The sequence below is a fragment of the Lytechinus variegatus genome, chromosome 7, assembly GCF_018143015.1.
Source record: "Lytechinus variegatus isolate NC3 chromosome 7, Lvar_3.0, whole genome shotgun sequence".
Lineage (NCBI taxonomy): Eukaryota > Metazoa > Echinodermata > Echinoidea > Temnopleuroida > Toxopneustidae > Lytechinus > Lytechinus variegatus.
This window is the reverse complement of record NC_054746.1, coordinates 29,799,465-29,824,573: the sequence shown is the minus strand read 5'-3', so window position 1 is coordinate 29,824,573 and position 25,109 is coordinate 29,799,465. Positions and strand designations below refer to the sequence as shown.

General features: G+C 36.0%; 1 protein-coding gene across 2 annotated transcripts in view; it reads left to right on the top strand.

Annotated features, from left to right (window-relative positions):
- LOC121418950 (striatin-3-like) overlaps window positions 1-17,916 on the top strand; it is a 42,737-nt gene extending 24,821 nt beyond the window's left edge. The window contains exons 5-18 of one of the 2 annotated variants that reach the window (XM_041613184.1): window positions 948-1,139; window positions 1,974-2,175; window positions 2,783-2,939; window positions 3,680-3,796; window positions 4,839-4,961; window positions 5,154-5,275; window positions 5,790-5,965; window positions 6,555-6,602; window positions 7,203-7,324; window positions 7,747-7,914; window positions 10,115-10,255; window positions 10,780-10,884; window positions 11,391-11,477; window positions 12,160-17,916. In XM_041613184.1, the coding sequence (XP_041469118.1) occupies window positions 948-1,139; window positions 1,974-2,175; window positions 2,783-2,939; window positions 3,680-3,796; window positions 4,839-4,961; window positions 5,154-5,275; window positions 5,790-5,965; window positions 6,555-6,602; window positions 7,203-7,324; window positions 7,747-7,914; window positions 10,115-10,255; window positions 10,780-10,884; window positions 11,391-11,477; window positions 12,160-12,329 (1,930 nt within the window). In that variant the 3' untranslated portion in view covers window positions 12,330-17,916. Of the gene's footprint in view, window positions 1-947; window positions 1,140-1,973; window positions 2,176-2,779; window positions 2,940-3,679; window positions 3,797-4,838; window positions 4,962-5,153; window positions 5,276-5,789; window positions 5,966-6,554; window positions 6,603-7,202; window positions 7,325-7,746; window positions 7,915-10,114; window positions 10,256-10,779; window positions 10,885-11,390; window positions 11,478-12,159 lie in introns of both variants that reach the window. The other variant, XM_041613183.1, reaches the window with a different exon arrangement.
- Window positions 17,917-25,109: the final 7,193 nt, after the last annotated feature.

The window sequence follows — 25,109 nt, the reverse complement described above, 5'->3', positions numbered from 1 at the left end:
ACATGGTTATCCACTGATGGTAAACATGTGCATGTATCATATACAGTGCATTGTGGTCAATTGATTAATGGCCCATCTGTAATAATAACTGAAACAACCTTTATGTACATAGATGTTATAGTTGTTAATTGTACATTTGCATTTTAAATCCTCATGATCATAATGCCTTTGATACCATATTCAAATGAGCTCAGAAAACTCATTTAAGATTTAATCACAGTGTCTGTTTATCTTGTATTTTAATATTTTTTATGCACAATTTACATTTACATGCAGTTCTTATCCGTGTAGATTAATCATGACTACGTACAAAAAAATTGCTCTTATTCTTAGTGATATGGAATGAAATTTGTCAGCTGAGTTGAACTGATTTGATGCCAACATTCATACACACAAAAAAAAAGTTTAAGGGTCAAATGTCATTAAAAAAAAAGACTCCTGAAATGTTTTTTGCAAATAAAAACTTTGATGATCTTGTAAATATGCAAAGATTCATATGAAGAGAAGATATAACATAAAACCTAAACTGGTCATCTATAAAACAAATGCAGTCTATAAAGATACCGTAGTAAACATACTATTATGTGTTTATCTCTCGGGGTATTGTGCTTATTGGAATAAAATCATGTACAGTATACACTACTCTATGTAATATTTTTACTGAGTTAATTATAGTACATGTAGGTTATTAAAGTTGTTGATAAACACAATTGTAACCAAATCAAAATCATTTTACTGTAGCTATATGCAAACATGTACATTTCAATGTTTATACTTCAACCTCCCGATATTAAGTTTGCTGAGGTTATTTGAATTCATTTCCTATGAGATCAGTATTAAAATTTTGGTTTTCCAAAAGGTCTATACTCTAGTGGTGAGGGGGTATGACATTTAAAGTTATCATAACCATTCTTACATTGTTTTCTACATTTTTTACTTTCCCCCAGATATTTGCAAGAAATTGGCTACACAGATACAATCCTTGATATCAGATCAAATAGAGTACGGTCTTTATTAGGTCTTGCTCCAAATGAAAGAACTGGTCCTGGTCTTGAGACCAATGGTCAAATAGAACCAATTGTTAATGGTGAGAGTCCAGCCAAGCAAGGACGGCACATTGATCAGGGAACAACTAAGAGGTAAGTCAATAATGAGGGTGATTTTTATTTATTCATCTATTCATTATTTAAATTTATTAATGAGTTCAGTTGTTTATCTATGTGTATTTTTGTTTATTCTAATATTTGTAATTGATTCAATGATTTGATTAATAAGTTACATGTAAGTTGTTCCGTTTTGAACTTCCAGCTATCAAAAGCAGTGCCACATGTACATGTAGAAGCACCACTAAAATGATAGCGGAATAAATGGCAAGGGTCGATTGGGAATTTTTTTCATCTTGGCATGATTGCAGTAGGAAAACGAATGAGAAAGCTGTTTTTTCTAAACGACTCATTTCTTTGGTTCTTTTTTGAAATTATATTATTGGTTCTTGCTCATCCACTGAATCTTTTTTCTTTTAACTTGTCTTGATTTTTTTATATTGAGTCTGTCTTCTTCAGTTAAGTCTGGAGATTCTTGTAATAACGGCCAATATCCATGTTACATTATACACAATGCTTGGTGATCTCCCACAGGTCTACATGTAGTCATAGTTCATTGGTTGATACATGTATCAATTATGGAATGGGTATTTAGTGCTGGAAGCACAATATAGATCACCTTTCCTAGCTCCAACACTTAATCTGAGTTACAATGATTAAAATCACATATCATATCAATTGCACAACATTCATTGAGATTCATCCGAGGACAAACTTTGTTTCAAATTGTTACGATGCTATTTTAGAAATTTACCCCAAAACCCACACATGAACGTCAACACCGAACTTGACCAGTGGCAAAAATCTTGTGCATTGCTGACCTTTGAACGTGGCTCCTCTGATAATAATTCCTGTGATATTTTCCACCAGGCAACATGAAAAGCCTCGAATCCACCAAGCCTTGCCAGAGAATGTCCTGGACAAGGTCCTGTCTACCTTTGACTTCCTCTCCGATACCCTGGACGATGATGGAGAGGTGGAAGGAGATGGGGAAGAAGGCATCGCTGCCGATGATGAAAGCGACATCAGAGAATCAAGGGGGAAAACCGGCACAGTTGTCAAGAAGAAAAAGGTGAGGACTCTTCAAGGAAAGCATGTACATTCTTATCACCTGTCATTCCATGTTTTTTCCTTGAAAATTATGAGGATGAATTATGAAAATGATTTGATGTAGGCCTACAGATATGCATGTCATAGTTTAGTTTTCTATAGCCACCTCTTTCTTTCTCGCAAAGGCAAGGTTTGATAAAATAGTTGTGGATTATGAATACATATGGATGATGAGAGGTTACCAGGGTTTCTACAGGGATTTTTTCTTAGTAGTTTTCCTAGAATCATGTTATTTCTTTCATTTTATTCCAGAAAATCATGTAAAGGAATTCTGTTCAGATCTAAAAACGACTGTGAATTCATATTTTTTTCAAAATTATTTGTCCTTTCAATCAACAAAATATATGTAGCATGTAAAGCATCTTTTTAAGATTTCTTGTTCATAGATACCATAAACACCTTTAGTTTATGTGTTATTAATTTTACATTAAAGATTCTATTGCTAATTCCTCTAGAAATTCATAAAAAGTCATTGAATTCTAAAAAGGTGTATAATGAAGTAACTGTACTTACCCTAGAAAACTGAGCTCCCTTTCTTACCTAAACAAGTTTTTTTTTTCTTTTAGCAGGTGATTGGTAATGAAGGCATGGCTGGGATGGGTGGAGATGATGATGATCCCGATACAGAAGAGGCTCTAGCAGAGTTTGATTTCTTGGTTGCTGAACAGACGGAAGGTGCAGGAGAGGCAAGGACAGTAGAGGGACCTGAATGGACTATAGGTGCTGGTAAGTGAATTATCTCAATTCTTTAATGTCTTATGCCCTTGATGATTTGATGATGATGACGACGAAAGCGACGACGACGATGATGATGCAGGGAATAATTTTGCTTTACAAATTTGAATAGCATTTTTGGTCATAAGAGAAAAGCTCTCAACTAAGTAATATACAGTACTATGTAAAAATATGCTATACAAAAGACTTAATGCATAGAAATCTTTAAAAAATGTGGAACAAATTGCACTGCAATACCAGGAAAATTATTACCTGTGATGATGATGATGATGATGATGAATGTAATGATGGTGTTGGTTGTGTTGATAATGATGATTGTGTCGATGGTGGAGATATTGATGCTTACGGTGGTGGTGACGATAATGATTGTTGTTGATGATGATTATGGTTATAGTTATATTGATGCTGATGATAGTGATGATGATGATGATGTTGATGATAATTATGATCCTGATGATGATGGAAAGGTTTTATGTTGTTTAACACATACAATATATATTTTCAATTGAACACATTGATTAGGAGTTATGTGTAGCTTGCATGAAAATTGTTTTATTGTCATTTGCTTTGAGACATCCAGTTATGCTGATGGATTAAGTGTCCTACAAGTTTTATATAAGTCTATAAATAGATCATTTGATTTTGCAATAGAAACTACACAACATGTGAATTAGAATCAAATGTCAGATATATATTAGTTGTGATATGACACTCTCTTTTTCTTTTATCAGGCAAGAAAGGTGTGGATCTATCACCAACGAGTGGGGAATGGGGAGTAGATCAAGGCATGCTGAACAAATTGAAAGAAGAATATAAGAAATCAAGAAGGAATATAGGCATAGACAGGCGTAAGTATTTCTGGTTTTCTATTGCACACAACTACCTAATCTGCCTTCAAACGTTTTTCATATTGAATTGCAACATTCATTTGCACTAAAGAGCTTGTTTGATTCTTAATGTCATGAAAACAATTTTTGATTATCAGGTATGCTTACCTTGGTTAGATTGAATTTGAAGATTTGGTAACTGGTAAATGTGACTCTGTCATGTATATTTTGTCCCTTGAGAATTTCAATCAGCATCCTGGATTTCTGTTCCAGGAGCCTGTTTAATAAAGAATTACAGCTAAAATTGCCATTATTGTAATTTCATAGGAAACCTTTATTGTGATTGGCTACTGAACCTTGTTACCATGGTAGCTAGGGTAATGACAAAGTTACAATACAGGCTCCAGGGGCCTGTTTTATGAAGGACTTGCAACTGCTGTAACTTTGCCATTATGGCAGCTACCATGGTAACATTGATTATGATTGGCTGCTAAGCCCTGTTACCACGGTAGTTGCCATTATGGCAAAATGACAACAGTTGTATGAAATGGGCCCCATGTTGCCTTGGGTGTTGTAGTGGATTGATACACATATATTAAACATGTATACTATTCAATTCTTAACAGTAAAGAGATCACTGATGATTATCACAGGAGTGAGAATCTGTAAATATAATTTTTCTTCATTTATCATCGAGAGCCTTTAATATATATTGTAGAGTAGTCTGATATGAATGATCTTGTCAATCTACGATTAACCAGAAGGCCCTGCTGGTACCAAGATGGGTTGAGGAGGCTAAAAATTTTGTGGTTGAATGTCTTTGAATAAATTTATGTTTTTACAAGGACAGGCTAAGACTTTGTACAATGAGCAAGACTCAGTGTGCTAGACTTAAATCATATTATGTTTGTATTTAATCTTGTAATGATCACACTGGAAATTTCTCTTGGTGAAAGCTGATTATATTGTCACTAGATTGCAAGTTCATATCTGTCCAGAATGGTATAGTTTTAGTATTAGCACTGGATGAAAGTGGGATCATTGCTTTGTCATTGTATTCCAGGGCCTAATAAAGCAGCATTGCAAGCTATGTTAGCCAACCTGGATGATGTGAATCCTCCACCTAGTAACACACAAAGCAGTTCAAGACCAAGAGGAGCTGACCTTGATATCACAGATGAAGCAGGTAAGATAGTTCACAGAGACATCTTCATGGCACTCTGCTTGTACCATAATCTAAATCCTAGTGATAGGTGTAAATATACCAACATGGGAGGAGCTACATAAACATTAGTGCAGTTTTTTTCCTAACTTTCAGTTGTTACCAAGATATTGGGTAGGATTGATGGCTCTACTTATTTGTTTTGTTTTGTGTTAGATATTGCAGCAGCACCTCGTCAAGGTATTATGGGAGCGGATGAAGAAGCTATGGAAACCCTCCGACTGGGAGAACTTGCAGGATTGACTATCACTAATGAGGCTGATGCACTCAGTTATGATGTGAGTTTCACATGAAAGAATTCTAGAAGAAGGACAATTATTCATTATGAGTGCATGGTTTGGTTGATTCCAGTACTGTAGAAGACACTATTTTTTTCCATATAATGTCTTAATTCCAAATTTTTCCACAAAGCTTATTATCAAACACAAAATGCATGTTATATATTATTACATACAGTTGTAAACTAATGTTATTGTAATATTAACTTTTATTTATATTACTACATGCATCAGTAGATAGTAGTAGTATACTAGTAGTCATAGTAGTAATTAGTTGTATATATGTTTTGAAATTAAGAGCGACCTTTGCCATAATCTGCAAAGAATGGAAAATATATACCCTAGGGTGCGAGGTTTTATTTCATACATCTCATAATCTCTGAGACCTTGGACAACCCATAAAATGTGTATCAATGAGTATGGGATATCTGTGGAATGATTTCATTTCTGTAACAATGTCATAATACATGATTACAAATTTACTTGAGTTTTCTGCATTGATTTTTGCCATCAGATATCAGCGAATAAGGAGACCTTCCGAAAGACATGGAATCCTAAGTTTACGTTACGAAGCCATTTCGATGGCGTACGCGCTTTAGTGTTTCATCCTGAAGAGCAAGTCCTTATCACAGGATCGGAGGATAATACTCTTAAATTATGGAATTTACAGAAGACAGTCCCAGCTAAAAAGTGAGTATACACATGTGGCAGGCCTTTAATTTCGTTATTATTAGGGCATTGTCAACCTTTAAAGGGTACACAAATTAACCAAAGCCATTGAACGGGGCATTGAAGCCAATGAATAGGGTACAGAAGATTGATCACTTAAGTTAAAGCATTTTGTCATGGGACAATATGCAACCATGTGTTATTTAGATTTTGCTTAAGTCGAACAGATTTCTGTGATCCTTGGATTTCAGATTATGTTCAGAACTGCAATTGTTAACGTTTGAAACAGCCCAGGAACTGTGCTTCTATCAGGCTTTTATTTGATATATCAGGTGTCCCAGAAAAAAAAAAACATTAGGTTTCAAGTCCTTTGCCTTCAAATTTTTGTTTGTATTGTTTTTACTTCACCATATACAATGATCCTGATGCAGGCTGTCTTGCTAACGTAGACCATAGGTTAGAGTTAAGCTATTGATCCAATGTCCAAGACAATTCATTCTGGGTCTAAGTAAAGTATATGAAAACAAATTGTGTTCAACTGTTTTAAGAAGAAAAGACTCTTCCCACTCCTTGGTTTTTATCATATTTTTTATATATATTTTTTATTCAGAGCTGCTTCTCTAGATGTGGAACCTATTTATACATTCAGAGGACATGTGTAAGTACTGTGCATTTTATTTGTTCTTGTGTCGTGTCTATTATTTCTTTAGATTTTATCTCTAATGAATTTTTAAAATATGTATCTGCAGTCTGTAACTCATATTTGGACGATAATTAAACCCATATTTAACTGTAGACTAAACAAGAATAGCAGTCCATTCATTTATGTAATGAAATCTTCTTTCTTTAATCATCCAAACAAAGATAATTAAGTACAAATCATAGATATTTTTTGTATGCATATTATCTGTTTCTTCTTGTTTCAATAAGAAGTAAACAAAAAAATCAATGTAACTTTTACAGTAAGATAGAAGTAAGTGTACTTTGTACTAATTTGGCAACTAACTTTCCATACAAGTGATGTCTAAGTTAACCTATAGTTATCTAAACCATTGCTTAGAGAATATTACTCATTGTGTGTATTTGTATTTGAAATGCAAGAAGCATCATTGGAAAAAAAAAGTCTGAATTATTTTATTAAAAAATAGAGATGTGATAGAACGAGAAATTACTTCTACAATTACACGTGCAATTTATGCAAACAGTGTATTGAGAGCTTGTGCTAATCACTGATTTTGATTTTATTTAATTTTGACAGAGGGGCTGTTCTAAGTTTGGCGGTTAGTAGTAACGGGGAACAGTGTTTCAGTGGTGGAATGGATTCCTCCATCAGATGTTGGAATATTCCTGGTTCAAATATTGATCCATATGACTCATATGGTAAGTAATGTGCTTAAGTCAAATCAAGGCAGCACCCGAGCTTAGCTATGTATTTGTTTATAAGGGTAATGATACAAAAAAAAAAATGTTGCAGTGGCAAAAGGTTTATTATTTCTCCATAAGGTGACAAGCAACTTTACCAACTGAATTCTCTGTAAAAAAAAGGGTTTGTAGAAATTGAAATAAGTGCATGCAGAAGTTGTATTTAATGGCCATGTATTCATTTTTTATGCGGCTAAATTGATTGATTACATAGATGTAAGTGGAGATGGGAGATAACATTTTGGAGGGGATAGAAATACATGATATGTAAATATTTGAGTGGAGAAGAGTGTAAGGTTCCTGTGACACCAATGACCATTTTCGTAGTATTCTTTAATAGCTGCTCGCTAATTCCTGCATGTTCTTTACGCTTCTTTTAGATCCTTCAGTAATGGCCGATACCTATGTAGGTCATAGCAATGCCGTATGGGGTCTATCATACGACGGGACTAAAAACAGTTTGGTATCATGTTCGTCTGACGGTACTGTCAAGTTGTGGAGTCCGAGCAAGAAGTCGCCCCTTCTAACCACCATCACAGCAGATACAGGTAATGCATCAAAAGGCATCTCAGTTTCTTAAAGCGACCTTACATTGGGGAAGTCTCGGAACAGAGAAGGGATTAAGGTCTTTCACTTGGCTGCATGCCGGGGGATGTTATGTAATAGACGCCAGCATATCTGGGAGGTCTAATATAGGATAGCAATAGTTAGTAGACTAACCAACCAGAAGTAAACTGTGTGTTTTCACTTTGAAACATGTAACTTCACAGAGGTTATTTATTTTGATTTAGCAATCAAAAGACGTGCTAAGAGTCTAGGAATTGGAATTGTTGGAAACTAGAACTGCGACGACCCCGAAGTAAATAACCATCATGAGTTCGGTCAAATCCGTGCTGTCCGAACTTTTATCGCATTAGTCCGATGGGCGCTCATGATTGATGAATTATATTATTAAGTCAATTGGCCCTTTGCAAATTTCGTATTGATTCAATTTCCCCATGATTTGAAAATTTCAGGGCGCCATAATGGTTTTCATAGTTTCGTTTAGGGTGTGCTTTTATGCTCTCTTTGTGAAGGCAGAATAATCGATTTGAAATGCTCATTGTAAATTAACTTCCAGAGGGTCCCTTGTCCTTTGGCAAGGCATTTATCTACATTTTTCACTTTTCGCCCAGGTGTAGTAAATGGGTACCTGAGGCCTGTTGCATAAGAATTTTGCTTTAAAGAAAAAACTGGCAAATAAACAAAATCTGTGGCATACAAAATTATGCCATTGCCACTTACACATTAAAGAATTATTTTATTTTATGCAACAGGCCCCAGGTTTGTAGAAATTCTTGAATACTTGAGCACCTGGTCAGGGTAGCCATGCTAAAACAAGTATAAATGTATGCAGCACTTAGAAACCTTATATATATATATTGCATATTGATGTTATTTTTTGCTTCTTTTTTTGAGGCTATATCTGTCTAACTGCTATGTTGTACATACATTGACCTAGAAGTCATGTTTTGGCACTAGATCTTTTTTTCAAAAAGAGCATTGCACAATTTTGCAATCTCAATCGAACCAAAGACTTGTTTCTTTAGTGACATCATTTAAATCAGCGCTTCTCAACCTTTTTCTACTCGAGGACCACTTTTGACTCTCAAATTTTTTTCGAGGCCCACCTACCAAAATTTTAAGAAAGCGATATGACTACATGTCTCGACTCAAAGACAATGATTATAATGGGCATATTAGTGCGTATAACTTTCAGTATAGCCCGGCATTTGAGCCCCTCCTCCAAACGTATACAACCATGACAACATAAAAACTTAATAACAAGAATGCTGAATACCTTTAACATTCGACACACATTGCCTATCATTGTATCATGATGAATCCAAATTTAATGTATTCAGGGTCATATTGTCTTACAGTTAAATTCATAGACTTTTCAATTAGTTTCCTCCCTCGCCCTATTTAAATCGCATTAAACAATGTCAATTTTAATGAATTTTTTTTGGTGAAATTTGAACACAAAGCTCTGAAGCACATTCGAAACATACAGTTCAAGAACTAACTGCATTCGCAAAGGTCAATAGGCGACAATTAACTAAATTCTACACAATATGCATACATGATAAGGTTCACATCAAAATTTGAATGAAAGCATCATAATCTGTATGCATATTGCAACGTGCAAAAAGCATGCTTTACCTTTGTTTGACCCACGTAGACTGATCAAACATAACATATTTGGGTTGTCGGACAGGTCCAAGTCTGTGAAACATACTATAGTTTCCCCCCATTTTTTTTTCTTCCTCCTCGCGGCCCACCTGGGAGAGCTTCGTGGCCCACCAGTGGGCCGCGTCCCACCGTTTGAGAAGCGCTGATTTAAATGCATTCCTAATTGATGTTGTGTTAATGCTCTCTCATAAAACATCTTTTGGGAGAAACTCTGATCTCAAACACACCTTTTTATGATTATTCTGCAATTTGTTTGTGCAATGGGTATTTATATAATAATGAGAAAGGATGCAACAATGTGTTCTGCCTGATTATGGCATGCAAAAGAAAGCATTTACGTATGCAATTCAAAGGTCACAGTTCATTATATGTTTGTACTTGTTTTAGTATCTGCAATTAATGTGATATGTCTACTTTCTGTTTTAGACTTGTTCCATGCATGTATTGTTCTACAAGGAGGTATTTATGTAAAGTTATCATTCAATTATTAATTATGTTTTCTTTGATTCATCACAGCATTTGGATTGCCCACCTCAGTGGACTTTGTACGCTGTGACACGAGTCAGATCACAGTGGGCTTTACATCAGCTGATGTTGCTGTGTTCGATCTAGAGACTGCCAAGAAAGTCATTACACTAGACAGCAGGTTACCCTCAGGTGGGTCTGGTGGCGGTGGTGGGGGGTGGTGGTAGTCATCGCAGTGGTCGCAGTGGTGGTCATGATTGTGGTGGTGGTGATGACGGCGATGGTGACTGTGGTGGTGGCCATGATCATGGTGGAGGTTGAGTATAAAGATGATTATGATGGAAATGATGGTGATGGAAATCATGATTAGGTGGGGGAGAAAGAGTAGAGTGATGATGATGATGACGCTTATACTATTGATGATGGTGATGATTACAGTGAGGATAAAAATATTTATGATGTTGATGCTGGTAGTGATTAAAATTATCATTTCAGTGATCATGAAATTCATAATTTGAAGATATGATGATTGTTATAGTCGTGATAGTTACTATCACTAAATCACTATACTGCTGCAGAAGAGAGTCTGATGAAATGATATATCACAGTAATTTGTTATCTTCAAAAAGATCATTATTCATGAACACAAATTATTTATTCGAACTATAATGAAAATTTAAATGTATATTTGATATTAATTCCGTTTTGGAATACAGACAGCCCAACTAGTCAGGTTAACAGGGTAGCCAGTCATCCAACTCTCCCAGTCACTATCACTGCACATGAAGACAGGCATATCAGATTCTTTGATAATAATAGTGGTAAGTATTCTAAAGCCTACTTCATACAAGAACAAACCTTTAGAAAGAGTTTGCCCAACTCCTGGCCTGGTACTCCGACACTCTATCAAGCCCAGAAAAGTTGAGCGTTATCAGGACTCCCATAAAACTGTTTTTACAAGAAGTGTGCCATGTGCATTTCAAAACCCTCGATCTGATTGTTATGTAATAAGGAAATTTGAAAGTTGTGGTAAATATTGTCATAGAGTTGCAATTCTATGAAATATGACCATCAGAATCCCTATGTCAGACCTTCCTGAAATGATTTTGTCCATTTTCTAGATCATAATGAAAGGCTGTTATGCTTTCAAGTTATCATGGCTCAAGCAGTTCATAGATTGAAGTAAAAATAGATGGAGACATGCAAAATGGTTGCTTATTTGATGAAATCGTCTTATTCTCTAACTATTTTTGTGAGAAACGACGTGCTTCATGCATTGAGATAAAGAATAGAAAGAAATTGTATTCTTATATTTTGTTCTTGTCAGGTAAAATGGTTCACAGTATGGTGGCCCATCTGGATGCAGTAACCTGCCTAGCTGTGGACCCTAATGGACTCTACCTCTTGTCTGGAAGTAAGTTCTTCTGTGTTTAAACTTTCTGAAGCTGCGGAAAATGTTTAAATAATAGGAATTTATTACCGGAATATCTTCTAACATTCAAATCTCATAAAGGTGTGATGGGGGATGAACCATTGATCCATTGAAAAGTACCTATCAGTTTTTTGTTAAATTTCAACACAGTACCAAGGGAACATTAACATTTAAAAAAGATATTTAAAGCTTGATTTCTAAATTGTTTAACATTCTCATTTAGAAGAAGGATTGTTAAAAAAAGTAATATAATTATGATATTGAGTCACCAATAATAATGGAAAAAAGGAGAAGAGAATTAAAAAGAACTGATAGGATAAAAAAGGAAGAAATGTATGAAAACGAGAAAGAAAACGGATGTTGTTTATTATATTTTTCATAACAGACTACAATTATGATCGCTAAATATTACATTCAAATTAGAATTCATTTGCCATGCATTTTTAAGCTTCAAATAACCAGATTTTTAAAAGAAAAATGTGTCCTTCCTCAGGCCTATCTGTCTTTTCTGTGTACCAGGCAAATCTAAACTTTGCATTCTGTTAAGAGGGGATGAAAATATGCCTTATACACAGAAATTCATGGTATGCTATATAACATGACGTGAATATAGATTTTGGCGTCAATAATTAATGACAAATTTTGGTTGTCCATTTCTTTGCAGGTCACGACTGCTCAATCAGACTTTGGAACCTTGATAGTAAAACATGCGTCCAAGAAATCACCTCCCATCGCAAGAAGTTTGACGAATCGATATACGATGTGGCCTTCCACCCCTCTAAACCCTACATCGCTAGCGGGGGAGCAGATGCACTAGCCAAAGTGTTTGTCTGATCGTTACTTTCCAGAGAACCCCATTAAATCGCATGTTAACGTGTGAACGAGCCCCCTCCTCCATGCAACTCGTATGACAGCTTTTATGGCAAAGTGAATGTGTATCTCGCAGAGCGAGCAGCTTTCTATGATATGAAGGTTTTGGCTATGGTTTATAGCGCTTTTCATACGAAGAGAGGAACAAAATACTGTGTGCTCTCCTTGCAGTCGGAGTCAAGTTGGTTTTAGTGATGACTGTCATTGTGAAATAACATCATTAGTTGCCGAGGATCATATGGCTAATGGAAACAAACTCTTATTGTTGTCTCAATAGGATATGTGTATTTTCTTCTCCCCACCTTTTTATCATACATCATCAGTGTGGCTATTCCTGAAAATGTCCACATTGAAAATCTATTGGTGTATTTAAAAAGTAGAATGGCTATGGTGTAGATAAACGGTTTATTTAGGTTAGTAAATTATTGTTTCTTTTCATATTTTTTCTTACCATGAGCCAAACTTTTTTTCTGCATATAAGTTGTGAAGAACCCTTGCGCTTGTTATATTTTCATGCTATTCAATGCTATTCATGAAAGTCTTTTGCTCATCTGTATATGAATACTTGAATAATTGTGTGTATGAAGTGTGTACTGTAGCTGTTCTGCCCACAGGTGGCCGTATGTAAGTCAAGCATGAATTTACAGAGTTAGCAAGAGGCGAGGGAGTTGTGAATGTGAATCGAGATGCGTCTCGGATGTTAAGTTCACAGAATTTGACAAGAATGAAATGAGTATATTTTTCTTTTTTTTATGAGTTTGCTGCTCGTAGACGTTAATTCTCATGGACTGGCCATGATAGGTGGCTTCTGAAATGTGTACATTACTCTTCGATTGTAATTTATTCTCACTACGCTATTCCATATGTATATGTACAGATTGAATTATCAGGAGAAATTATACTCCTGTTGTGAGTGCGTCCTCAATATTCTTTTAAAATCCGGAATGTTTTGAAATGTTGCCTAGCATATTCATCCAGATTATCAATTTTCGTGAATCACCATTGTATTATGTTGAAGAGTTTAATAATCAAGAGTGTTCTTGTCTCACTCTCTCATTGTACCTGACTCTCTTATATGCTTCGTATAATGTCTTCGATAGTGGATGAATGAGCGAGTGAAATATATACATGTAAAAGCAATTAAGATATTTTGATAGATGTTGAATTTTGAGTGGCAGGTTGGTAGGTTTTCTATTGTGAAACGTGTATTAGCTCACATTTGGAACGTCTGTATTCCTTTTTGTATAAAATGCCTGATTTGAAGAATATGTTCATCCAAAATATACCCATACTTTTTACTCTTTAGTTATCAGAGACATGCTCCCAAGGTTTTTTTTAAGTTTCTTTTTTTTATCATAATATGTATTTGAATATATCTGTTAAGATTTTTATCATATTATTTATCTTCATTTGTATCCATAGTTAGTCTTTGTGTTGTCAATCTACCTTATAACATGTGTATGCATTTTTACTTGTAGTACTGTAATCTCTGTGATTTAAAGTTCAAAACAATCTATCTCTAAACCATTATCTATATTAAAGTTCTCCCAAATAGATTATCACAATGCTGAGGGCCATGTATTTGCAATATTAGATGTAAAAATATCATGCTTGATGGTGCAAAAATGAGAAATATCCATGAAAACTAAAATAGTGAAGCTTTGCTATATTTGAGTATGAATGACAAATGATGATAAACAATGATGAAAATTATTAAAATAATTATGATTATAATCAATAATGATAATAATTGTATAAATTAATTGAGCGCAAAGACCGTCCAGGGACACTCATGGCACTAGCCCAGTAACATGTAACATGTATTCAAACTGCATGTAAGATGAAAGCCTAGCAAGATGTAAACCAATTTTGAGGAAATAATAGCAACTACCCATCAGCTTGCAATATTTATTCTGTTGATCACTGCATGCTTTTCTCCTTTAGGTGGTGATTTTTAAACTGATTTCTAAGAAAGCATGAATGCTTTAAGCAAGCAACCAGAGGACCGATGGCTTGAGGTCCTCTCCAAGGGACCAGGTAATGAGGATAAATGCCTTATCAAAGGGCACTAGTTCAATCTAACCCAGATCACCGGAATCCGAAACCCCTGCTCAACCGACTGAGATATTCCGCCTCCTTTTATGTCTTGCTTAATTTTTTTTCTATAATCTGTGTGCCATGTCCTGATAGGTCCACATCACAAAGCTTCAGCATGCACAGTTTAGACTGAGCACTATTTTTTTCTACATGGTCATTGATATATGCAAATTTCAATTATTATTGGAAATGAGAATAGCATAGACAATGTATTCTAATACACCTGTTTTATGAACCTGGATTAATGTGGCTGGCTTCTGTTTTCTTTCACTTGTTTTGTGCTTAGTGTAGATTAGAGGTAAGTGGGGAAAATACAGACAGTACTCTTTGTAGAGGTCAAGGGTTAACTTGATCCTTGTCCCTGACTTCAATGCTCAATTGCAAATTCTATTAGAATGGATATTGCCTGCTATAGGACAATTCCATACAGCAGAGAACAACAGGTTACTGTTATAGTGTAATAATGAGTGAGAGAATTGTGACTGGTAGTGTACATCCAGTATGTACTAACTTGCCCAGTGGTTTGCATTTATCATAGCTTTAATAAAGAATATGTGGATCACCCAGCCTGTTTCAGCATCGTGGTTAATGTGCTCTATTTTTATATTCAAAACTCATATTTATCATCATTAACTTGTGTTTTGTTTGCTAGCATAAAGTAGCATGCATGAAATACTTTTTCACTTTATTTGCTAGTTTCTCTTGCACTTTCTATATACCTTTATATGCATTTCTTGCATATTTATGTATCATTTTAAGTGACCAAGTGATATATAAATGAGAATATGGAAAATACTTGTTCATGCACTTTGTAAAGGCAGGCATTTTTAAACTACCCCCGTGACTGGACTCGAGAAACGACTCATTTTCAATCCAGGAATTATATAACAATTCTTCTGTATATCTGATTGACTCTGACAGATTTGTAAATTAATGTGAAAAGATACTGTGCATAGTGTATAAATGTTCATTTGTCTACACTGAATTATGACTAGCAATGAATTCTACTTGTAAAATGAGACGCAATTCATGCTTGGACCGATTCTAAGGCTCTGCATATCAAAGTTATAGCGAGTTGAGCCTATGTAGAACCTTTTGTCAGTCGTCCATGTGTAGAAAAAGTAAATGTGTAATGGTTTTTTAATATTAATTTAGTTCATTTAGCCCTTTTCAGATGAAATACTAACACCCAATTAGAATTTTGTGAAGTAGTTTAAATATTTTTTACACCCACTCATGGTGTTAGTGTATGTAGTTGCCAAAGTATTTTGTTGTCAATCAAAAATAAAGTATAAATAATGGATGAAATTTGCATGGTTATTATTCAGATACATCCATGTTTGTAAATCTTTCATGTTCATATTGCAATGTATGTAAGGATTTTAACAAATATTTCTACAGTCTATGCTTCTTGATCTGACACTGTTTCACAAAGATGAAAGTGTGACTTAAAATTGTACTTTAAATCCCAGATGTGTGCAGTAAGTATAACTCATGCTCAGGGGATGCATGCTATTGCGTAATGATCAATTAGATTGCTGTATACACTCTTCACACATCTGGTGCTTTAAGTCACACGTCACTGTTTGTGAAACAGACCAACGTATGATATACAGTTTATGTCCACTGTGTAGAGTACAGAGGACTTCACCGTTGCAATATAAAATACATGGCTATTCTTCACATAATGATAATAAATCCAAATCAAGTATTTTAATTTCTGAGTGCAAGACACATGTAAAGTGGACAGTTGGGTATCCAAGTTGCAAAAAACTAGTTTAGCCTAATTTTCTTTATTAAGGTTGTAAGTAGTTTTGAATTGTGAAATATCTGAACAGAAAATAATAAAACCAAGGTCAAAAGGGAATCTGTCCCCCATAAATTGCTATTGGGTTATACACAAACTGCAATCTGGAATAAACAGCCTTAGGAAGAATACCCTCGTTCAAAAAGCATTATTTTGATTTCTCCAGTAAGGTAAGTAAGGTAATACATGTGTGGCAGATGTCCTTTGCAGTTCATTATCAAGATTATTTCAGAAGAATATATGAAATTTGGAATAATTCAAAATTACTTTACACCAGGTAAGATTTTTCTTCACTGCAAACTTCGCCTAATCGATATGTGGGAAAATGACTGATCGCACGAAGGAGAATGACAGGTAAAGTCAGTCAGTCTCTTTCTCATGATCAGTAATTCTACACTAGCCTGGCGTATATCGGTTAGGCTACTGCAAACTGGGTGTAGGGGAAAAGTTTATAATTTAAGGGAGTGCGACAAGGCTAGATGGATCGTGGGCTAGTGCAAAAAGAATTATTCCTAAATCGGGCCTAAATTTTCATAACTGAATGATGCCTTTGATATACACTAAGACAACAATTGCATAGAAGATCAAACTGTCTTTGCAGGAACAGCTTTACGGAGGTACTTGACTTTGGTCACCTGGGGCCTGTAGCGATTGATCATAGAACTGATTTCTACGAATGATTACCTTTATCATTATGTGTTATCAATCGTTAAAATAACCTGAATGATCAATTCATAAACTTTTTTAGTTGCTGGACCCGATTGGTCAACACTTTTGAAACCAGCCCGCTTTCCATTTGGTATGTCTAGTCTTTTCCATATGATTCAGTATCAAATTACCTTTAAAATCCGGCATCTGATGTGTGCTTACTAATTTTGACCGAATTGCTTTTGCATTTGCTGTAGTTGGTATGTTTTGAGAGAGGAAAAAAAAAGGTCTTTTGAAATGCCCCATTGGCTTGCAGTATTTTGACAAGACTTCATTTCCTTTCTTCAGAAAATCATGCTACACTGAAATGCAAATTTATCTGTTATATTAACAGATGATGGATTTAAAAGGATAAACATTTTAAATTACCATTTTTACTCCATCTGTAAAGTAAGCCAATATTGAGGAAATTTGCAAAATTTGAAATGATTGAGACATTTGTTATTCTATATTTAAGAAATTGGTAAATTTGTAATTTATCAATTGATGCATTACAGTAAAGGTAAAAAGTGCAAATTCGTATTGGAAAAGTGATACTTTTTAAGTATCCAAAACCTTGAAATCATAGTAACATAGTAGAATTGATATCAGTGAAGGAGAAAGTCATTGATTGTATATTACCCAGAGCAGAATGTTAATTCATAAATGCTATTATTTTCAGTGGGTTTATTGGACATAGTATTCTGTTAAAATATTATGCAAAATCGGTGGGTAGCCCATATTTTATTCACTCCCGAGTTTCTATCAGTTTAGTGGTATTGTCTTTGAGTTTGAATGCAGTGTTTTTAATTTTGAAAAAAAAGAACAGTGCTCAGCTATACACTGTAGATATGAATAATACAAAAAGACAAATTATACTACTTAATAATTTTTGTTCTGATTTTCTTTTTGTTTCATTTTATGAATATACAATAAATGATACAGAAGATGTGAATTGTAAACTTGTCTTATCAAAGTGTATCCTTGTTTGATGAAAGGTTTCCATACATGACAAAGACTTGAGGACTGCTGAAGTTAATTAATTTTGAAGTTCAGTTGTGTCAATGACCACTCAAATGCTTTAAAGGGATGGTCCAGACTGGAGATAACATCGGATAACAAATAAAGTTATTGAATTTTAGAGATTTGCATTATTCCGGTGATACGGTTCTCGGCAGGTCTTTATGGGAATATTCATTAGGTGGGCTAATGATGTAATATCCCCATTTGTTCTTTTGTATTTTATTATATGAAATTAGGTTTATACAAAATTTTTCTACCAAGAACTAAAACAATTAGATTGACAACTGATTAAGTGCATTAGTTATTTACTGCCACAAATTATTTGATCATAATGGAGACATTTCCACATGCATGAAAAATCGAACATTTATGATTTCATGTAATAACATAAAAAGGAAAGTGGGGTTGTGACATCATCAGCCCACCTAATGAATATTCATGATGATGTGCATATAACTGTTTTCACAAACTATTGATAAACTTTAAAATTCAATTCTTTGCTATCTGATTTTGATATTTTCAGCCCAAACTATCCCTTTAAGTACATCATAAATTGAAAACCATGTAGTGTACCAAATTATTCTGGAGAGAAATGTAATGACTTAGTAATTGGCAAAACAAGCATGAAAACATTGTCAACAAACTGGTCTACTTTCAGGTAATAATCTTTACTTTAAGTATGCTTGGTTTTTTAGCCTAGAACATTCCTATTTGTGAGGCTTGAAAAGTGGCTTTTTTGTGCTTGTCAACAGCCTGAATCTGAAAAATAAGAAAATAATCGCTTTTATTTTACATACAAACCAAAGTTTATAGAAAAATAAAAAAGTGAATCCAGAAATTTCATGAAAACTGCCTCAAACCCTATCTGAGGATGAATAATTAACAGGGGTCGTGATCAACTTGTAATATGCTGGGGTAGCTTTTACAGGCAAAGTTTTAAAAAAACAAATGAAAAATTAACATTTTGAAGAACATCCTGAACTAATCCCTCTCATTTTGGTAGGTGCACTTAACCAAAAAAAAAATAGAAAGAATAGGAGCACTATCAATCCACTGGGCTGAGGGAGCTTGAATAAACGAAGAAACTGCAAATTAATATTTTCATAAATATCCTGAATTAACCCCTTGTAATTCTGCCAAAGAAGTGATCAATTTGGAAGAATGGGAGAAAATCTTTTTAAATATAAACACGGACACTTCCTTGTTCCTCGATTACTCTTCGCCCTCCTCTACCTCCTTCCTCTTCTACCTCATAATGTCATTGTAATAAACTAGTCCCAAGAGAAGATTCATACCAGTATTGCCTCTGATATGTATCTGTCTACAGTAGACAGATGCATATCTGTTGCTCTATACACATGAAAACACCCTTGCAGTGATAAATTGTTTTGATACACCAGAACATTTCAGAAAGAATACTTTGATTTTATTAACATCTTTATAACACACTTATTTGGACAGTAGCTTACATTACATTTAGCTAGCATAAATAATAATATGTTTGATTGAATATACAATGTACAAGCATTCAATAAATTTTACATCAGTCTACAAGAATGGGATGTCCAAGACACAACATTTCTTTTTAAAGTATTAGCTTTCTTTCATCAGTAATTTATCAGTAATATTTCCAGTCCATAATGGTTTGCTTGTCTTGTACATCAACATGAACTATCAATTAAAAGCACAATAAACCTATATGATATCCAAGCTGAGAAATATCTGAGATAGATTCAGGTGAGTATTTTAAGAAAGGACTTGTCAGATGTTAATCTGACAAACTATGTTTAACACAACAGTTACCAGATGACAAGAAACACTCATTGCTCACACCAAGACTTACACTTACCAAGGCCTTCAAATAAGAAACTTTGGGTGGGATGCTTTCAGGAGTCTTGGACTTATGAAAGCCATGGCTACACAGTTTTCAACACATGGAAAAAATATGCCCTGCTCATCTTTATCCCAAGACCAATGTGTATGCCAAATTTCATAAGAAATGTTTAAAAGTGAAGAACTTGTTCTAACTACAAAATAACTAATTTTTTCCATCATATATTATTACCATGGCAAAACAATTTACAAAACAAGTAAAAAATATGTTTTGCCCATTTTTACCCAAAGACCAAGGTGCATGCAAGGTCATTGTTTCCTGAAATGTTCTCATTTGATAGACCACCGAGATAGGCTGGAACCAGGTATTGGGCAGCAAGCAATCCTTCATGAGGCAGGCCTGTGAAATCTCTGATTTTTGTAGGAATTCCGACTTTTTCAAAATCTCCCAAAAATGAATTTCTGAGTTTTAAAAAGACGCAAATTTCTGATCAACTCAACACGAGTTTCTCGCGGTTTACCCGCCGAATTGCACTATTTTGAAACCTCTGCCCTGGCCGAGCGATAGCCCTCCCGCATGCATTCACAGAGCTTTCTATAGATTTTCGCAGCGTGTACTGCACATACAGCTACTGCAAGCACAGGCGGCTGCACAGCTGCACTATTTACATACATAGCCAAAGACAATTAGCCACTGCGCAGAACATGCATGCATGTGTGCACAATTAATTGTCACAACAACATGTACACTTGTGAGGGATTTTTAACGAACGTGATCGTCCTCATTGCGACGAGATTGACATCGCTTCCGACAGAGTTTTACCTTTTTTAACGAACGTGATCGTCCTCTTTTCATTAAAACTTTATGGACATGACAATTATCAATCAAGATGTCAATACAGCAAGATTGACAACACTCGCAAGGGATTTTCAACAACATGATCATCTTTTTTCTTCAAGTTTTCAAGATGTCAATACAGCACAAATGTATCAAAGTGAAGCGTGGATCAGAATATGACACGGACGCTGATAAACGCGATCCAAAGGTGAAAAATCCATGGAATTGGTCGTGGACAGAATATGTCCATAATGGACAGAGACTTGGAGAAACGATCAAGAAAATCCAGACAGCAGGATTTGCCATGTGCATTATTTGTCAGAAGGAACTGAATTATGCTAATCGTGGACGTCTGGCACTTGTGGCTCATGTAGATAATCGTTCTCATCAGGAAGTCGTAAAGCTGAGGAAGTCAAACTATTTAATTCCAGGTAAGCTAAAACATACTCCAACTCTGAGCAGACATTTTTTGTAGAAAAGTTAAGCTTATTATTATCTAAATTATCGTTTTATGAGTAGATGGCCAGTACCTGATGGGGACATGCTGCCCGATATTTCTTTTCTTGAATTGTTTAATTTAAAATGAAATTGTCAATTTATGATTGTGTGTGTGTAGATCTAACAATAGTTTAGTCTGTACAGATTTAGTTGTGGTTTGTCGGCCCTAGACCTAGGCCACCTAGCCTGTTTTATGCAGTTAGTGTGTATGAAATCTGTGTGTAATCCCATGCCAAGAGTTAGGGAATTTATACACGCAAATTTCATTACAGGCAAGCGTGAAGTCTTAGCCTTTGTCTTTGAACAGATACATTAAAATACATGTTTTGCATGTCACTTTAATGTCATTCGTCAATTCTGGCCTGCGCCGAGAGGGGGGCCATGCTGCCAAAATTTCATTTGGTGTGTGTGACTGGGTACTGGACTATGGTCAAATTTTACTTATTTTTTTTAATTTCAGGCCAGAAACCACCACAGTCATCAAGATTCAAGTTACGGCATTCATCCAATGTATACACAACAAAAAAATTAAGTCCCCCCCTAGACATCAATAATTTCCGAACCAATGCGAGTTTTTGATATATTTTTACATGAGCGTGTAGGTAATTTTATAAGCTACCCTATGAGTAAATGTTGTGGATGTATCTTACGTCATGCTTCAGTGAGCACCGTCAGAAGGCAAAAATGTCACTTTTCAAAAGTCACAAGCAAAATATCACGACTTTGATTCCATTGTATTGGAACTAATTCCACATTCTCATCATGAAAACTAGTCAGAAGGCTTGGAAAGGGTACTTTCTAAAAGACGATACAACTTTTTAAGCTAAATTTCACGGTTGAATAAACTCAAGTCCAAATTTGCTATAATTGGATTTTTACACATTTCTTTCAATGAAAAATGCTAGAATATGATGACAGTTATTTTGGGGAAGACTATCTCCAACAATATTCACCGTTTCACGGTTCAATGAACATTTATTGGAAACAAAACATGCGATTTTCAAATATCGTAGGCAAGTATTGCTTAATTTTTCTAACTGAAAATGATCTTTTCTCAACTTTTTTGTTATGTTCATGACCAATTAACATGCTTCAATGATTCAAAGGTGTCAAATTAAACATTTACGCTTGAATGAACATGTGGAATGTGATTAGCTCTTTTTTACGTTATTGGAAAAAATGCAATTTGTAACTATGAATATCTGTCACACAACTCCTTGCACAGTTCATTTGATTTGATTTTTATGAAAATCCCGATGTTTAATGCATCAGTGAGCACACTGTGTGGCATCTGTGATAGGTCTGTCACCTGGAAGGTGCCAGCTATTGCTTGTAATAGCTGTGGTATATGGTACCACAAGAATTGTGTCAATATCAGTACCGCGGTCTTCAATGCCTTGGAAAAATTCAACGCAGACTGGATATGTTGCTCATGCGGTTTACCTCAATTCCATTCAAGTCTCTTTGAATCTTCAATACCTGACAGCATCTTAGACTCGGTGAACTCCGGTAGGGAGAGTCCTGTACCTGGTCATCCCCAGGCCTGTTCAACACCGCTACCAGATGCCCCAGACACGGTGCCCATGAGTGCTCAACAGAAAAACATTAGTGTGTTAGTAATTAACTGTGAAAGCATCAAGAATAAACTGGCCGAATTTTGGATAATCATTGAAACAGCAAAGCCCGACATCATAATCCTTACTGAAACATGGCTGAACTCGAACATCCTGAGCAGTGATATCTTACCACAAGGTCTGCATTATGAGCTTTTCAGAAGAGATCGATCAGATGGCTATGGAGGTGTAGCAGTCGCTATCTCCAGGAGTTTTGATGCAAAACATCTTCACACTGCAGATGACTGTGAAGCACTGTTTATCGAGCTTAATATTACAGCCAACAGGAGTCGGAAGGAGTCCATCATTGTTGGAGCAGTCTACCGACCACCAAGCTCTCGGAATGACTACATGGAGAGTCTCTGCACCAACATAAGAAATGTGGCTCAACAACACAGAAAGTCTGTCTTATGGATTGGAGGAGACTTCAATTTACCAGACATCGACTGGAGTGACTATGTGGTCACTGGCCACCGCAACACACAATCAGTGAATAATGACATCTTCACTACAATCGTCGAAGCAGGTCTTGAGCAGATTGTCACCTTTCCCACTAGACTGGAACATACTCTCGACCTGTTCCTGACAAATAGACCAGCCTTCATCAACAATTGTCAGTCGATGCCTGGAATTGGTGACCATGACATCGTGTGTATCAACACCGACATCATACCACGCAGACGCAAACCTGCCAAACGCAAGATCTATCTGTGGGACAAGGCCAACATGGAGGATGTCCGTAAAGGAGGTGAAAGGATGGCTGAAGAATTCTTTAGCAAATACGACGCGTCCTCATCGGTAAATGAGATGTGGTCATCCATTAAAACAGAATTACAGGAAACACTTGACAAACATGTTCCATCAAAATTCACCACTCAAAGATACAATCAACCCTGGGTCAACAGGAAAGTTAAGAGGTTAAGTAGACAGAAACAAAGAGCCTACAACAAGGCCCGCTCATACTGTGGTCCGAGGAAGGCACGGATGTGGGAGAAATTCATCTCACTGAAGAGGAAAACGCAGAAAGCTTGTAAGGAGGCCTACGAGACATACATAAACAACATCATTTGTCCTGATCTTCGATCTAACCCCAAAAGATTCTGGAGCTACATCTCAAGCAAGCGCTGTGATAGTAATGGCATCTCCCCCCTTCGTGGACCAACTGGCGCAACTTTCACCAGCAGTAAGGACAAGGCAAACCTCCTCAACGACCAATTTTCATCAGTCTTCAACAACGTTGACGAGGACAGGGAGCCCATCCCCAACCTTGGTCCTAGTCCGTACCCCCGCCTATCGCACATTGACGTCACTTCAAATGGAATAATCAAACTCCTTAAGAAACTAAACCCACACAAAGCATCTGGACCCGACAACATTCCTCCCCGACTTCTGAAAGAACTCGCAGATATTCTTGGTCCCGTTCTTGCCACTCTTTACCAAGCATCAATTGACACTGGCATTCTACCAGAGGCATGGAAATCTGCTAATGTAACACCCATCTATAAGAAAGGGGACAAGAGTTTACCATCCAACTACCGCCCGATCTCTTTGACCATCATATGCTGTAAGATCCTAGAGCATATCATCCACAGCACCATAATGGGCCATCTTGATGTTCATAAGATTCTCACTGATGTGCAACATGGCTTCAGGAAGGCAAGATCTTGTGAGTCCCAGCTGATCCTAACCGTGGACGACCTTGCTCGCAACATCGACGCGTGTGTCCAGACTGATGTGATTCTGCTTGACTTTGCCAAGGCTTTTGACAAGGTGCCCCATCCTCATCTTTTACGTAAGCTAGAGTACTACGGTCTCTCCGGCAGCCTCTTGACGTGGATCAGAAATTTCCTTCATGGCCGTACTCAGCGTGTAGTAATTGACGGGGAAAGTTCCGACATTGCACCAGTAACCTCAGGTGTACCCCAGGGCAGTGTACTTGGGCCGCTCCTTTTCCTGGTCTACATCAACGACCTTCCCAACTGTGTCTCCGATGGCACCAATGTCAAGCTCTTTGCCGACGATACCATGGTGTATAGGGCCATCAACAGCCATGATGATGCAGTTCAGCTGCAACAAGATCTAAATGCACTACAAGAATGGGAAAGGAAATGGCTAATGGAATTTCATCCCGGGAAATGCCAGGTTCTTCATGTCTCCAAACGGAAGAAAAAAGACCGACATAGCCATACATATACAGTCCATGGAACTGAACTAAAGCCTGTTGAATCTGCCAAGTACTTGGGCGTTGAGATTTCGAGTGATCTCTCCTTTGACAGACACATTGACAACATTACCAAAAAGGGAATGAAGACACTTGGCTTCTTAAGGAGAAACTTGCCCGGTAAGTC